The sequence below is a fragment of the Mytilus trossulus genome, chromosome 3, assembly GCF_036588685.1.
Source record: "Mytilus trossulus isolate FHL-02 chromosome 3, PNRI_Mtr1.1.1.hap1, whole genome shotgun sequence".
Classification (NCBI taxonomy): Eukaryota; Metazoa; Mollusca; class Bivalvia; order Mytilida; family Mytilidae; genus Mytilus; species Mytilus trossulus.
Window position 1 is genome coordinate 9313034 of NC_086375.1, and position 15181 is coordinate 9328214.

The following is a 15181-nucleotide window of genomic DNA, read 5'->3' on the forward strand; positions in this document are numbered from 1 at the left end:
TTCATACGATCCATTCTCTTATTCCCAAGCTATTGTCTGATAGCCATATGTCTCCAAACGAAGAGGCAGATGGTATGATACATCGCAAACATTTTGCATCCCATTTAAGTGTTCGAAAGGAAACCTTTATAGGAAAGGCTAGCTCTGGAATATTATAACAATCAGGAGATATATACTGTAGACTATATTTAGGTAGGCATTGCTGAAATACAAGGAAATGGAGAGTTCATAATTGGAAGCAGAAATTATCCGTTTTTTCATAAGGTAGACTTATTTGTTTTATGTAAGTGTGTTTTCTCTCTTTGCCAATTCAATTTTTGTTGATAGTGCAGTTTGCATGTATCATTTGATATTTTTTCTCCTCTATATTTCAGAAATTAAAAGAGAAACATGACCTCATTAGGTGGGGACTTTTGTACCCTATGTTATGATGATGACGGATCATTTACAGAAGCTGTCACATGGTGCACAAAATGCGAGGTGCTCCTATGTACAGACTGTGAAAAACAACACACAAAGTCAAGAACATATAAAGACCATAAAACCATGTCAATTAAAGACTACCATAAATTACCAAAATTAATGCTAGAAATCAGTTGCCAGTGTCGAGATCACAAGAAAAAGTTTGAACTTTATTGTGCTTACCATGACTGTCCCTGCTGTGTCACATGTATCACAGATACACACAACAAATGTCAAGATCTGAAACCACTGTCAGATATCCTGAAGCAAGTTAAATCATCTGCATCTGTACAACTTTGCGAAAAAGATTTGAATAATGTGAAGGAAAATTTAGAGGAGATTATAAAATATTTACTCAGGAGGATTGATGCAAACAATAATCAGAAAACAAAAGCTGCTGAGCAAGTTCGATCAATGAGAAAGTCAATAGATGATTTCTTGAACAAATTAGAACAAGAAATTTTTTATGACCTTGAATCAAAGCATTCAAAGCTAAAATCTAAGACGAACTTCTTACTACAACAAGTCACACAGAAAGCCAATGAGATCAGCCAATTACAAAACGAGTTTTCTAAAATGTCACAATCTGCAACTGAGCTACAAATGTTTATTGGTCTGAGAGAAATTGAGAAAACTACTTCCAAAGTTGCAAAATACATAGACGAATTAAAAAGTGGAGACAATTTGGAGGAAAAGAAGTTAGAGGTAAGAAGTTCATCCGCCCAGCAAACCATTTTGCAAGATGTCAAATCGTTTGGTGATATCAACATAAATACCAGTCAATCTACTCTCCGAATTAAACCCGGAAGAAAAAATCAAGCACAGAACTTAGTAGCAACTGTTCCTAGAATTGAAAAAATTAAACCATCAATGTTGAGAACTCTGCGAATTCCAGAAGATATGAAATATATGTATTTCAATGTTTGCCGGATATTACCTGATGGAAAGTATCTAACTCTTAACCATCAAAGTTGTACAAGTCATAGCCTCCTGCTATTTGATAATGATGGCATCTTTGAAAGAAAAGTAATTACATTCACAGAATATATTCATGATGCTTGCTTTGTCAGAAATAATATAGTGGCTGTCACATTAGGATCAGAAAACCAGACAGCCCTGGTGGATATAGAAAAGAATACAACTATTCAAACAATTAAACTGTCTCATTCCTGTTGTGGAGTAGCAAGTGATGGTCGCATATTGATGATCAGCAATGCTGAGAAAAGTTCTATTGTTAATCTGAATGATGAGACTCAAACAATCTTAGAAGAAGTTGGAGCAACAGGTTTGTCATTATTTGGAGGAAATATCTATGCTACCGTTTTCTCTGACAACAAAGTCTGCTGCTACAAAGAAACTGGAGAACCTCTGTGGACATTTCATCATCATGACATTGAAAGTCCAGAAGAAATTGCAGTAGACAAGCATGGCTTTGTTTATACAATTTCCCGTGGAAACAACAACTTCTTGGTAATATCACCAGATGGTAAAACCTGTAAGACAATACTATCAGAAGTTGATGGAATAAATTTTCCTGTCGCAATAGACATACACAGAGAAAAGGGAAAGATGATTGTGTCAAGTAAATTAAAGGAAATAGGTGGTGAAAATGATGATTGGGATTATAAAATGTATCAAACAGCTATAATTTATAAAATCTGAAATGTAAATTTATAGAAACCTGTATGCAGACGACACAACTATGCATACATTAGGAAAGAATATTGGTGACATGTACAAGATGGTGTTGAAAAATAGTGTTATGAATATAAAGAGTGCACACATATTAAAATAAAATAAGTAGTAAGTGTAGCTGTAGTTATAAGACGAAAGTCTGTGTTTCCAGTTGGAAGAACTGCAATAAATATAAAAAAAAAACAAAGTTCTTCAAAAATCATTGAGTCGAAAGTTCAAACAAAAAGATTAAGATTAAAAAGATATGTTTATCTTTTATGTCCGTTTGTTTTGTAAACACACCGTTTTTAATATATTAGAATTTGATGCGAATGTCATAAAAGTGGCAGGTTAAGCTATGAAACAAGTGTTAAGTGAACATTTTCTACTTAAGAACATGTCTTTACCAAGTCAGGAATATGATGGTTGTTGTGTTTCAGTATTTGATTTTGTCATTTGATTTGAGACTTTCTGTTTTGAATTCTCCTTGGAGTTCATTATTTTTGTAATTTTACTTTTTTCTATATATAAAAAGAAGATGTGGTATGATTGCCAATGAGACAGCTGTCCACAAGAGACCAAAATGACACAGAAATTAACAACTATAGGTCTATATGCATATTTTCTTAACAGATTATGTCATAATTTGGAAAATAAATTCTGTCAATTTTTAACTGATGGAATAACTTTTTAAATTACACTGTATTATGTAAGTTTGTTTTGTTTACACATTGTTGTCAATATAAGGGATTTTTATGCAACTGTCATACAAGTTCGACGTTTAGCTAGCTATAAAACCAAGTTAAATCCACCAATTTCTTCATTTGTGGTGGTGTCCGTAAAATTACCTAAAATAATAAGCTATTTGCCATTTCCCGTAATTGACCCTGTAATAAGAGATACCCTTTTGTGGTTGTTTCCCTTATGAGGGACATTAAGTTTTATTTAAAATGAGAAACAACCAAAAAGGGCAAATTTACCTGTGCGTAATGTGAGTAATCTTTGAGATTTTAAAATCTCCTAATTATATTAATTTGTTGTTATGTAAAATACTTTTGACATCAAATTTTTTTTTCATGAAAATTAGTTAATCCGCCGATACATCACTTTAAAATCATTATCATAATGCTTTGCATTGGCAAAAGCCAATTTTGTCCAGTATGGAACCAGTCTACGATTGGCAAGGGGAATTAATTTGTTTAAAAAGTGTGTAATAACAGAATCAAGTCGGTAATTGGCAACTGGACTATTGAAACTTTGTCATGTCTATTCTTAATTTAATAGCTTCCGTGTAAGCAGCAATCCTCTTGAAAAATAATTACGCATTAAACTCACCATAAATACCAGGATTAAAATTTTGATGGGACTCATAAGTTAGGTCTACAAAAAGACAATACAAACTCTAGAAAAATGTATCAATTGGGAGAAATACTCCTTATGATATATGCAGGTGCTGCTGGAATGTTGCTACAAAGTAATGGAACGTTCACTATTGCGAATCTAAAATAATCTCTTTTGATGTAAATTATAGTACTTAATGGACTCTTACTGTCTATTTCTAGATGTAAATCGAGATATGACTTAACTGTATTCATTGTATCCTTGGGACTAGATTGAAATATTGTCATTACTCGAAAATAATTGCCGTGAAATATAAAGAGAGCATACGAATACTATTTGTTATGGCTAAACAAAATATGCATGCAATTCTAAAACAATATTTGATAATTTATTTCATTAATGATCCGTGTAAAACAATCTACAGAAATGTTACTCCAATATAAAATGTATTTCAAAAGTTGCATTAATGACTTTAGAGCATAAGACATAAATGATTCAAAAACCCTACTTTATTATTTATTTATTACAAAGGTTAGACAAAATATTACAGCTGATTAATATGATACAAAAACAATAGCACAGAGCAAACCACTAACAACTTTTACACTCTACAAAATATAAACTTGATTAGATAACAAAACATACAAATCATTACAAAAAAAACCCACAAAATTCTGATATAGTGCTTTTGTCATATTTTATCTTCAATATTACTAGAAGAATTGTCAACTATGATCTTACTCAAGTAATAATCTTAAATATCCATGTAATACTGACACAAAAGTTTTGAAAGCCCAAAATTATGAAATTGATAATTGCTTTACACTTATAATTCGTGATTTGTATTTCAATTGTTGAAAAAGTAGACAATCACAGAGTAACATCAGAACCTTGTAGAATAATTTTGCATTCAAATGCAGGGTAATGGACTTAATTCCTTCCATGTTCATTGATAAGGATTAAAGTTTCACAAAGTCTGTAAATCTTAATTTTTGTCATATGTTTTCGAACTGGAGCTGGGTCTCTGCATGCAATTGATTGTGGTAACATACTGAGGCATAAGTGATCATTCCATTTCATTGAAGCCAAGAAATGTTTTACCAATTAATTTTCCTTTTAAAATGAGGGTTGTTAAATTGCAAACTTTTTGCAAACAGAAAATAGCTGACTGTAAGAATTTGAAAAGTAAAGCAGACCCCATCTGTAATTGACAAAGTATCCATAAACATGCAGGTGTCTGGCTTACCAAAGACAATGTTATTCCAAGGTACATCTCGAAACTGACAAAAGGAGTAGGTTCAATAAGACTCATTTTTGGCCCCAAAATATAGCATTTTTTTTTACGAAATTGTGAAATTGTAATCTTTTAGCCATTAACTGGAAAGTAGAATGCTTCTGCTACATACATATGTACTGTTTTTGACAATACAATGAACATTTATCGTGTACTAGCATCATAAAGTCATGGTAAATTACTAAAATCTTCGCAATTTCAGCGTTTTAGTTAAATTTTAGACGGTTTTCGTCTTAGATGAAAGTGGCCGTATTCGTGTTCATTCATAATATTGAAATGTAAGTTGTATTTGATGATAATACATAATATATATAAAGGTTGAGGATGAACACGGATGCGGCCACTTTCATTTTTGACAAAAAACATCTGAAAAATGACATTGCTTTGGCATATTTGATTGATTTTTCATATTAAAGCTTGAATCGGAGCGTTTTAAATGACTAAATAAGTTACAATCTTTACATAAACTAATTGAATCAATTAGAATAGACACTTTTAAAAAGTGTTAAAAAAGTGTTCAAAATCTTTTGTTAGATTAACCTTAAATTTGAAGCCAAAATCGGCCCTTACCGGACCTACTCCTTTGTAAATTCATATACCATATTATAAAATTCAATAAAAAAGGTACATGTGTATTAGAAAACAGAAACTATATTGTACCTAACAGATCAGAAAATAATCACACATACCAATATATACTAGTTCAGTGATAATGAACGCAATAATAAACTCCGAATTGTACACAAGAAACTAAAATTAAAAATAATACAAGACTAACAAAGGCCAGAGACTCCTGACTTGGGACAGGCGAAAAAATGAGGCAAGTTTAAACATGTTTATGAGATCCCAACCCTCCCCCTATAACTCTAGCCAATGTAGAAAAGTACACGCATAACAATACGTACATTAAAATTCAGTTCAAGAGAAGTCTGAGTGTGATGTCAGAAGATGTAACCAAATAAATAAACAAAATGACAATAATACATAAATAACAACAGATAACTAGCAGTTAACTGACATGCCAGCTCCAGACTTCAATTAAACTGATTGAAAGATTATGATTTCATCATATGAATATCCTGCACAATCCTTCCCGTTAGGGGTTTAGTATCATACCATCATAACATATATGAGAAGAACATAACCTGTGTCATGCCAACAACTGGTTTTTTAATAAGTGTGTTTAGTTCCGATGCAAAGACTATTTTCAATCGTCTTTTTACATGGTTTATAACTATCTATCTAAGTTCATAAGTACAAAGTCTTCCAAAGATTGAAAATGACAGCTGAATAATCATTGCTGTATAAATTGTAATAATTAAGATGTACCTGTAGCATTAGAATATTTGGTTACTTCTTGTTGAATTTCTCCTGCTGGGAATCGACATAGACTCTATAATGAAATGTATATAAAAAATAAATTATCTTAGTGGTGAAAAATATCTTTTTTAAATGTATCCAAAACAATACAATATATGTCCATACAGTGTAGGTCACCATGGCATACTTCCTTTATCACATGTACAGGTTATGTTCAATAAATGGAAAATCAAGGTAAAAATCCTTAGATTGTATATAAACATATTTTTCTTGTTTATTGGATACAAAAATACAGGTTTCAATGGATTTTCTAAAAACTTGAAATCATGAATTAAATTTTTTTCAAACCATTAAATTCAAATAATAAGTTATGAGTGGAGATTTCATAATTTAAGGGACATTAACTATTAATAATAGTCTTCATTATACATACTTCTATTCTCACAAGTGCTTCATCTTCTAACTTCCTGGAATCCCTCTCCTTGTCCAATGTATAGAATTGTTTACCACTACAGAAAATGACCTTTTTGACCTTGTCACCTTTAACCTTCTTATCCCCAATCACAGGTAAGTAAAGTTCCGAAACCACCTGACGTCTAAGAAGTGGAAGTATTGAGCGGGAGTTGTAGCGTTGACGATCTGAAGGTTGACATTGTCTCCATCTACTTTGTGTTCACTACTGTCTGTTGCCTGTAATGTCAAAATAAAAACAGAACAAAGAAGTCATTGAACTCAACATCTCATTTTTAGATGAATATGTAAGGCTTGGCTACCCTTCTTTAAACTGTACATATCTTGTTAAAATTTATGGAAAAATAACTTGATAGATCATATTTTTTTTAATTTTCGAATTTTCTTTACAAAAATTCCGATGTCCCAAATTCTCTTTGAAATAAACCTTGACCTTTGACATAAATGAACTTGACCATATGAAATATTCTGTTGAAACCTATCAATTCTACCTGCCAGGTGAGTGTTCAGTTACTGCTCCATCTATGTCATTAAGTAACTAATAAATAATCGTTTAACAAACCTTGACCTTTGACATACATGACATGACCTTGATCGTATGCCCTAACTTTTAAAAACCTGTCAATTTTACAAAATAAGCATTCAGGTTCTGTTTCATTCATGCCATGTGGTTAAAAATATCAATAACTTGCTTTGTAATTTCCATTTAGAAAACCTTGACCATTGTCATAAATGAACATGACCTTATGGTATAACCTGTAGAACCTATTAATTTATCACTTGGTGAGTGTTTAGGTCTATCTATACTATGAGGTAAAAACATCACTTAGTTTTTCTATAATAAACATTTTATAAGCCTTGACTTTGACATAATGACCTTGATCTTATGATATAACCTGCAGAAACCTTTTAATTTTACTTGGTGGGTGTTTAGGTCATGTTCAATCCATACCATGAGGTAATAACATCACTTAGTCACTCTGCAATAAGCCTTGACCTTTGACATAAATGACCTTGATCTTATATTACCTTTAGAAACCGTTTAATTTTTCAGGATGAGTTTTCAGGACCTGCTCCATCCATACCTTGTGGGAATAAAATCACTAAGTCACTCTGTAATAACCATTTAACATACCTTGACCTTTGACATAAATGACCTTGATCATTTGATATAAACTGTATAAAGCTTTCAATTTTACATGATGAGTTCTTATGTCCTGCTCTATCTATGGCATGTAGTAGTAACATCACTAAGTCACTTTGAAATAATCATTTTACATACCTCGACCTTTGACATAAATGACCATGACCTTTTGACATTACCTGTAGAAACCTTTCAATTTTACAGGATGAGTGTTCATGACCTGCTCCATCCAGACCATGAGGTAATAACATCACTTAATGACTCTGTAATAACCATTTCACTGAAATAAGATAACTAATTTCAATGAGTTTAATGAGTTTACTTTCAGTGACACTTTATTTAATAACTTCTTACAACAGGTATTTGATATAGGTTAGAAATAAACTGATCATATATTAGGCTTAAAATTTTGTATGCTAGATGTTAGTTTAATGACAAAATAAAGTACAAAGTTGAGGACATTGAGGACACAAAATTCTTTAAGATTTTGCTTAATAATACAGCTAAGGTTATCTTTTCCTTGGGAAGAAATTTCATAAAATTTCAAAAGAACTAAACTTTTGTAAACAGTTATTCTTTTTATAGTGTGAACATTTTTACCAAACACTAATGCCTCTGATGATGAACTCAAGTTTGTTTTATAAAGAGATTTAATCTGTAGTGGCTCATGAAAAAAACAAATTCGAGGTTTTAATTTGTCCTACCTTTCCTACAATATAAAAAAGATTTCATTACTGCAACAAATTGTGTAACGATATTTCTCCACTCCAGACAGTTTAAATAATTAAAATTTAATGGTTGAGAGTTGAGAAATATCGTAATACAAGGGTTATAGTGGTGGAATCTGTTTCTCTAATGATTTATCATTCTTTTCAAAACTTTTGTTTTTTAGATGTGAGGTCATCAGACATGGTTGCCTTTTTTTCATGACATCACAACAGGATATTTCAAAAGAAAATAAAATGTCATAACTAAGTTTCGACAAATCAATTGCTAAGAACAAATATTTCACTAGTGATAATAAATACTTTTCTCACACTGCTAAGGAAATGTGAACATAGCACAATTTTTTAGAGAAATAATAATTATCAACCTCTATTTAAGACAACATTTAATTTTGATATACATACACTCTCCACTGGCTATATATGTATCTATCATAATCTGTGCTCCATTGAAGAAGTCTTCAAACTGTACTTCCCATATAATTAGACTCTTAGGGTCATCTATACTCATACCATACTCAAATCCTAACACAGCTTCTTCAGGCAGAGAACTATTAGCTAACTGAAAATAAATAAAGTAAAATAGTTAGGGTGCACCTAATACATTTACCATATGGAATTTGAAAACTTTACTACTAGTGTAAAAATTGAAAGAAAACTGAACAGCAAAAATTACCTTCAAGTAAATATGTATGAAGCAAGAATTTCTCAAGTTAAATTTGAAAAAAAATAAACTGTACATTGTTTGGAAATAGACACTTGCATAATATATATCACAATATTTTGATCTTATTTAACTTATTGGAAGCATTCTAAATTGGAATATGTCGGACTCAGTTATCTATATATAGCTTGCTATAAATAATCAATACCAGGTAAGTGTACCAGTTATTGGACATTTTACTTCCCTGTAGACATTCCTTTTCCAGAGCACCAGTAATCAAAATAGTCAGGGGTAAGAATGTGTTTTTGAGCTTATTGGTATAAAATAATGAGACAGCAATCCAACAAAACAAAAACAAAAGATATATAAAAAAACCAACATAATGATCTTCAACCACAGTAAGCTTATTTTGATCATTTCAATTTTACTGTTCATGACTAAATTATGGCACTTTTATTTCTATAACAAAGGCAACACTCACTATATAAAAGCCTGATTTTCTGTCATTTTGACAGCCTCCTGTTATAACTTTTGTTAACGCAATTGAGGAGCATAACTCATAAACATAAACTCCTCTGGTAGCAATAATGCTTAAAATGATTGCCAAAAAAAAAGGAGACACAATCATTTTTCTGACTTTTAAACGTTTTTCTTATCTAATGTTCTGATCGAAATTTGAGAAACAATCTATGTTGGCATATTATTTTTTATTGAAGTCATCTTTGTGTATTTTATTCCATTGCTGTGCTGCAAACAGTGGCAGAGCCAGGATTTTAAACTGGAGTTGGGCGGACACTACTGAAGATAAAAACTTGCCTCAAAATCAAAAAACAAAATTGCCAAAAAAAGGGAGGGGGCAACAACCTCTTCTCCCGATTTCTGCCCTACTTACTTATAAAGGTTATTCTGAGAGAGTAATGTTTCTTGTTTAATCTGAATATTTTCGAATCGTTAATGACCTGAATGTTCAAGTTTAATACCACCAATGATTCCCCCTACGAGTCTTTGTTAAATTTGCACTTTTAAAAAAAAAATGTGAAAAATTTATCTTTACTTAAAAGAAAAGAAATACTTGGCATAGGTAAAGTTTTATCCTGTCCACTTCTATACCCAAAAAAAAATCACATAATGTTTCGTTACATATAAGAAAATAACCATCAGTAGAAGTCAACCAATTAAAGTTTCGCTTCTTATTTTACATGTGTACGAACTTAAGTAACTATGTAATCTCAAGTTTCCAAAATATTCTATAGAAATACCAAGTAAAATAATAATGGTGCTTTCAAACACCTGGGATATAACTTGATGACACTGAATTGTTTAACTACAATCAAATGTAAGATTAGTTTCCTACAACTGTCAAATTGAAGGAATATTTTAACTTTTTTGTAAGCAACCAGATTGTACTATGATTTGGTGGTAGTAGTCCTTCCGGCAAATCTCTTACTTATAACAATATTTCAAGTAACATTACTTGTTTGATGTCCATGCTTGTTTTTCTTCTGATTATTTTATTTTACGCCTAATTTTTTTCATGAGATAAATATTTGTTTATCAATATGTCGCTTAGATATTTGGTATTTGATATTAAACATTTATGCGCTTTTGAAACCCTGCGTAACCAAATACTTTTCTTTGTAGGAATTATCTCCCAAACACTGTTTTCCTTGTGTCCACTACTCCTTCCCGACCGTAAAAGATAACGACAAATTTATTTTATAAAATTGCTCATTATATCCTTCACATGATTTGTCCTATTTTGACAGAAGCAATATGAACGCTCCATATGAGAGTTATTTCCCCTTCTACATTTCATATAAGTGATAATTATGCATTTCTATCTTGTAAACCATAAGTGATAGAGACAAGGACCTTTTGATTTGATGTCCTTGGTCCAAATAAATGAAAATTAGGTCAAGGTCAAATGTCAAGGTCATATTCTTATTTTTGAATTTGGCTTATTTTCACTTATTCACAAAAACTGTATAAAATATTAACCAATTATTTTTACTAAATTGTTATTTGCGAAACGTCGTAACACGCAAAGTTTGATTGCAAGGGTACGTTGAACGTAAAAGGGAGTTTTCTCCCCTCTTGTATTTGAAAATACGTGTATGTTGATAAAACTCATTAACCAAATGTAATTAAGACCTATGGTCTTTTTGATTTGATGTCCTTGGTTTATGAACTTGGAATTGGTCTAAATGGTCATAGCTTAATTTGACGTTCTAGATTTCGACTTCTGCTTTTACCTCATATGTATACACGATAAAGCCATGAGGCTAATGGGAAAAGATATCAAACCATTTAACCTTGTAAAAAACAACTGGTAGTGACCTTGTGTTGACCGGAAGTAGCTATTTTTTGTACTTTATTAAAATAAAAGTATCAAAGCACATATTTGGGAATCAGTGTCCATTTTTTTTTTTCAATTGGAAGTAACAAATAATCTCCCTTATTAAAAAAAAATATTGTATAGAACCCATATATTTTTGGAATCAGCGTACACTTATCTGTCATTGACCACTAAAATGGCATTTTAAAATTAATTTACAACTTTCATATTAAAATACATCGTTTTTGGTGGAAAAGACCTCCAGAGAACAATTAGTTGGTAATTATGTCAATTTTTTTTTAACAATCATTTTTTTGTGAACTCTTAATTTCAGAAATAGAGAGAATATGGCCTCATCAGGTGGAGACAATTGCAATCTATGTAACGATGATGATGGAACATCTACAGAAGCTGTCACGTGGTGCACAGAATGTGAGGTGCTCCTATGTACAGGCTGTGAAAAACATCACACAAAATCAAAAGCATCTAAAGACCATAAAACTATGTCGACTAATGACTACCATAACTTACCAAAATTCATGTTAAAAATAAGTAGTCAGTGCCGAGACCACAAAAAAAAGTTTGAACTCTTTTGTTCGTTCCATGCCTGTCCATGCTGTGTACAGGGCATCACTGATAAACACAAAAAATGTCAAGACCTGAAACCCCTGTCAGATATTCTGAAGCAAATAAAATCATCTGCCTCAGTTCAACTTTTTGAAAAAGATTTGAAGAATGTAAAGGAAAACTTAGAGGAGATAATAAAATATTTGAAAAGCCGGATGAACACAAGCAATAATCAGAAAACAAAGGCTGCAGAACAAATTCGATCTATGAGGAAGTTGATAGATGATTTCTTAAACAAATTAGAACAAAAAATTCTTGATGACCTAGAATCAAAGCATTCACAGCTGAAATCTAAGATGAACACTTTACTTCACCAACTGAAAACACAAGCCAATCAGATAAGCCAATTGCAAAGTGAATTTTCTAAAATGACTCAATATGCAACTGAGCTACAGATGTATGATGGTCTGAGAGAAATTGAGAAAACTACGTCAGAAGCAGCTAAATACATGGATGAATTAAATAGTGGAGACAATTTGGAGGAAAAGAACTTAGAGGTTACCATCTCATCTGCCCTGCAATCAATTTTACAAGAGGTCGAATCGTTTGGCGATATTAAAATCAATACCAACCAATCTACTCTTCGACTAAATGCCGGAAGAAAAGATCAAGCACAGAACTTAGTACCAACTATTCCTATAATTGAAGAAATTAAACCAACAATTTTGAGAACTCTGACAATTCCAAAAGATATGAAATCTGACAGTGTACCTGTCTTTAGGTTATTACTTGATGGTAAATATATAATTCTTAATCGCAGTTTTTTATCTGAAAGTAGTGCCCTGCTGCTATTTAGAAATGATGGCATCTTTGAAAGACAAGTAATTACATTCACAGAATATCCTTGTGATTTTTGCTATGTCAGAAATAATACAGTGGCTGTCACACTTGGATCTGTAGACAAGACAGTACTAGTTGATATAGAAAAGAATAAGATCGTTCAAACAATTCAACTTTCTCACTATTGTGATGGAGTAGCAAGTGACGGTAAACTGTTGGTCATCAACAGTGTGGAGAAAATTACTATTGTTAATCTGAATGATGAGTCTCAAACAATCTTAGAAGGAATAGGAGCAACACATATATCATTATTTGGAGGAAGTATATATGCTAACATTTTCAAGAAAAACAAAGTCTGCTGCTACAAAAGTACTGGACAACTTCTCTGGAGATTTCAGCACCAAGACATTGCCAGACCACGAGGACTTGCATTAGACAAACATGGCTTTGTTTATATAGCTTCTCGTAAAAACAACAGTATTGTGGTAGTTACACCAGATGGTAAAACATGTAAGACAATTCTATCAGAGGCTGATGGAATCAATTTTCCTGTGTATATAGACATACACAGAGAAACAGGAATGATGATTGTGTCAAGTGAACTAAAGAAAACAAGTGCTAAGAAGGATAGTGGTGATCGTTACTTTACAGCAATCATTTATAAAATCTGAATAGTACTTTTTTAAAGACTTGAATGCAGATGAATCAACTATGCTTCAGAAAAGTGTGATACAGATATACAATTTAAAGTACAAAATGACTTCTTGTGTTGACAAATAGTGCATGTTCATATATTCTGATATAAGTAAATGTATGGTCCTTGCTACAAGACAAAAGACTGTGTTTCCAACAAGAAGAACTGGTTCTAACAAATGAAAAAAAATCTTTAAAAAACTATAAGGTTTAGAAAAAAAAATTTCTATATTCATATCTTTCATTTTTGCTAATATGCTTTGTCTATATGCTTTTTTGTGTTCCTTTCTCACATATGACATGGCTCAATATTTATACATTCTGCCATTGTGTAATTGTGCTATGGAAAATGTTTGTTTACATATTTGCTTGTTTTTATAGTGATTAAGATATTGATCATAACACAATGGTATCTGCTGTTCTCCTTATTTTTTGACATTTTTACTTAAAACATGAATGTTTGGTTTGTTTTGTTCACACATCATTGTCAATATAATGAAATGGTATGCGACTGTTTTACAAGTGAGAGGTTTATAATTACCTAGCTATAAAACCAGGTTTAATCCACCATTCTTTACATAAGAAAATGTCTGTATCCAAGAATTTATAAGTTATTGTCAATTCATATGATATATCTTGAGCTTTTGATTTTGTCAATTTATTAAGGACTCTCTGTTTTAAATTTTCCTCAAAATTACTATTTTTGTGAATTTTCTACTTTTTTTTCTAAATAGTTATATTCTTCGCTGATTAATTATTGTTATTATTGTTATTTTTTGTTAGAAGTGATTGTGCTAACAACTTCTTAGTTAGAACAATTAAATTGCATAAAAGGATGGACAAGACTTATTTCAGATGGCAGTCTATGTTCAGCCTCAGCAGCACTGCTTAGACAGCTTGGATTGATGAAACAGAATTAAAAAGCCCGTTCATATCTCTGTCAAAAATTTAAAGAAATGCCTGAAATAACCAATATTATATCAGGCTAAATAAAAGTTACTTCAATTCTGAAAAATTCGATTGTGTCCAATGAATAACCAAGTTTTACAATAATGCTTTGATTCTTTTACTCCTTATTTTCTAATTTTTTTATCTTTACTTGTCTTTTGTGGTAAACTAAGTATTTATTGCCTTATTGGTATCTAAGTGAAGATCACACTATTTATCCTCTGGTTTATATTTATGCTTTATCATATTTTAATGGTTGTTATTCACTAAATATATAAATGTTATTTAATTTTGAAACAAAATACATTTATTCATAATATAATGGTCCCATTGAGAAGTCCAAAATAAAGCAGTGTCTTGTCAGAAAAAATATTTATCATTGGTCCTGAGAAAAGTTGTAGGTTTTGAAACTGTTCACATAACTGGCATAATTGTTTTTTTTTTGTCCATATGTATAAAGAAAATTTACAAAAATACTGAACTCCGATGAAAACTCAAAAAAAAGAAAGTCCCTATTCAAAAGCTCAAACACATCAAACGAATGAATAACAACTGTCATACTCCTCACTTGGTACAAGCATTTTCAAATATAGAAATTGTTAAATGTTTGGTGAATTTTGTTTTAAAATGTAGATTATAGAACCTAGGTATTGTCACAATATAATACATGTGCTATGAGACTAACCTTTGTGTTTAGACATGG

General features: G+C 31.3%; 2 protein-coding genes across 2 annotated transcripts; both read left to right on the forward strand.

Moving 5' to 3' along the window:
• Nucleotides 1–390: 390 nt before the first annotated feature.
• LOC134709943 (uncharacterized) lies at nt 391–2124 on the forward strand. Its single transcript, XM_063570067.1, has one exon. It carries the CDS (start codon nt 391–393, stop codon nt 2122–2124), a length of 1734 nt encoding a protein of 577 aa, XP_063426137.1.
• Nucleotides 2125–9324: 7200 nt separating this feature from the next.
• On the forward strand, nt 9325–13566 carry LOC134709211 (uncharacterized). The gene is made up of 2 exons (XM_063569383.1): nt 9325–9386; nt 11765–13566. The coding sequence occupies exon 2, from the start codon at nt 11778–11780 to the stop codon at nt 13506–13508; it is 1731 nt and encodes a 576-aa protein (XP_063425453.1). The 5' UTR covers nt 9325–9386; nt 11765–11777; the 3' UTR covers nt 13509–13566.
• The last annotated feature ends 1615 nt before the right edge of the window (nt 13567–15181 follow it).

Coding starts and splice junctions, on each gene's coding strand:
- LOC134709943 (XM_063570067.1), top strand. CDS start 391: ATGACCTCATTAGGTGGGGACTTTTGTACCCTATGTTATGATGATGAC.
- LOC134709211 (XM_063569383.1), top strand. CDS start 11,778: ATGGCCTCATCAGGTGGAGACAATTGCAATCTATGTAACGATGATGAT.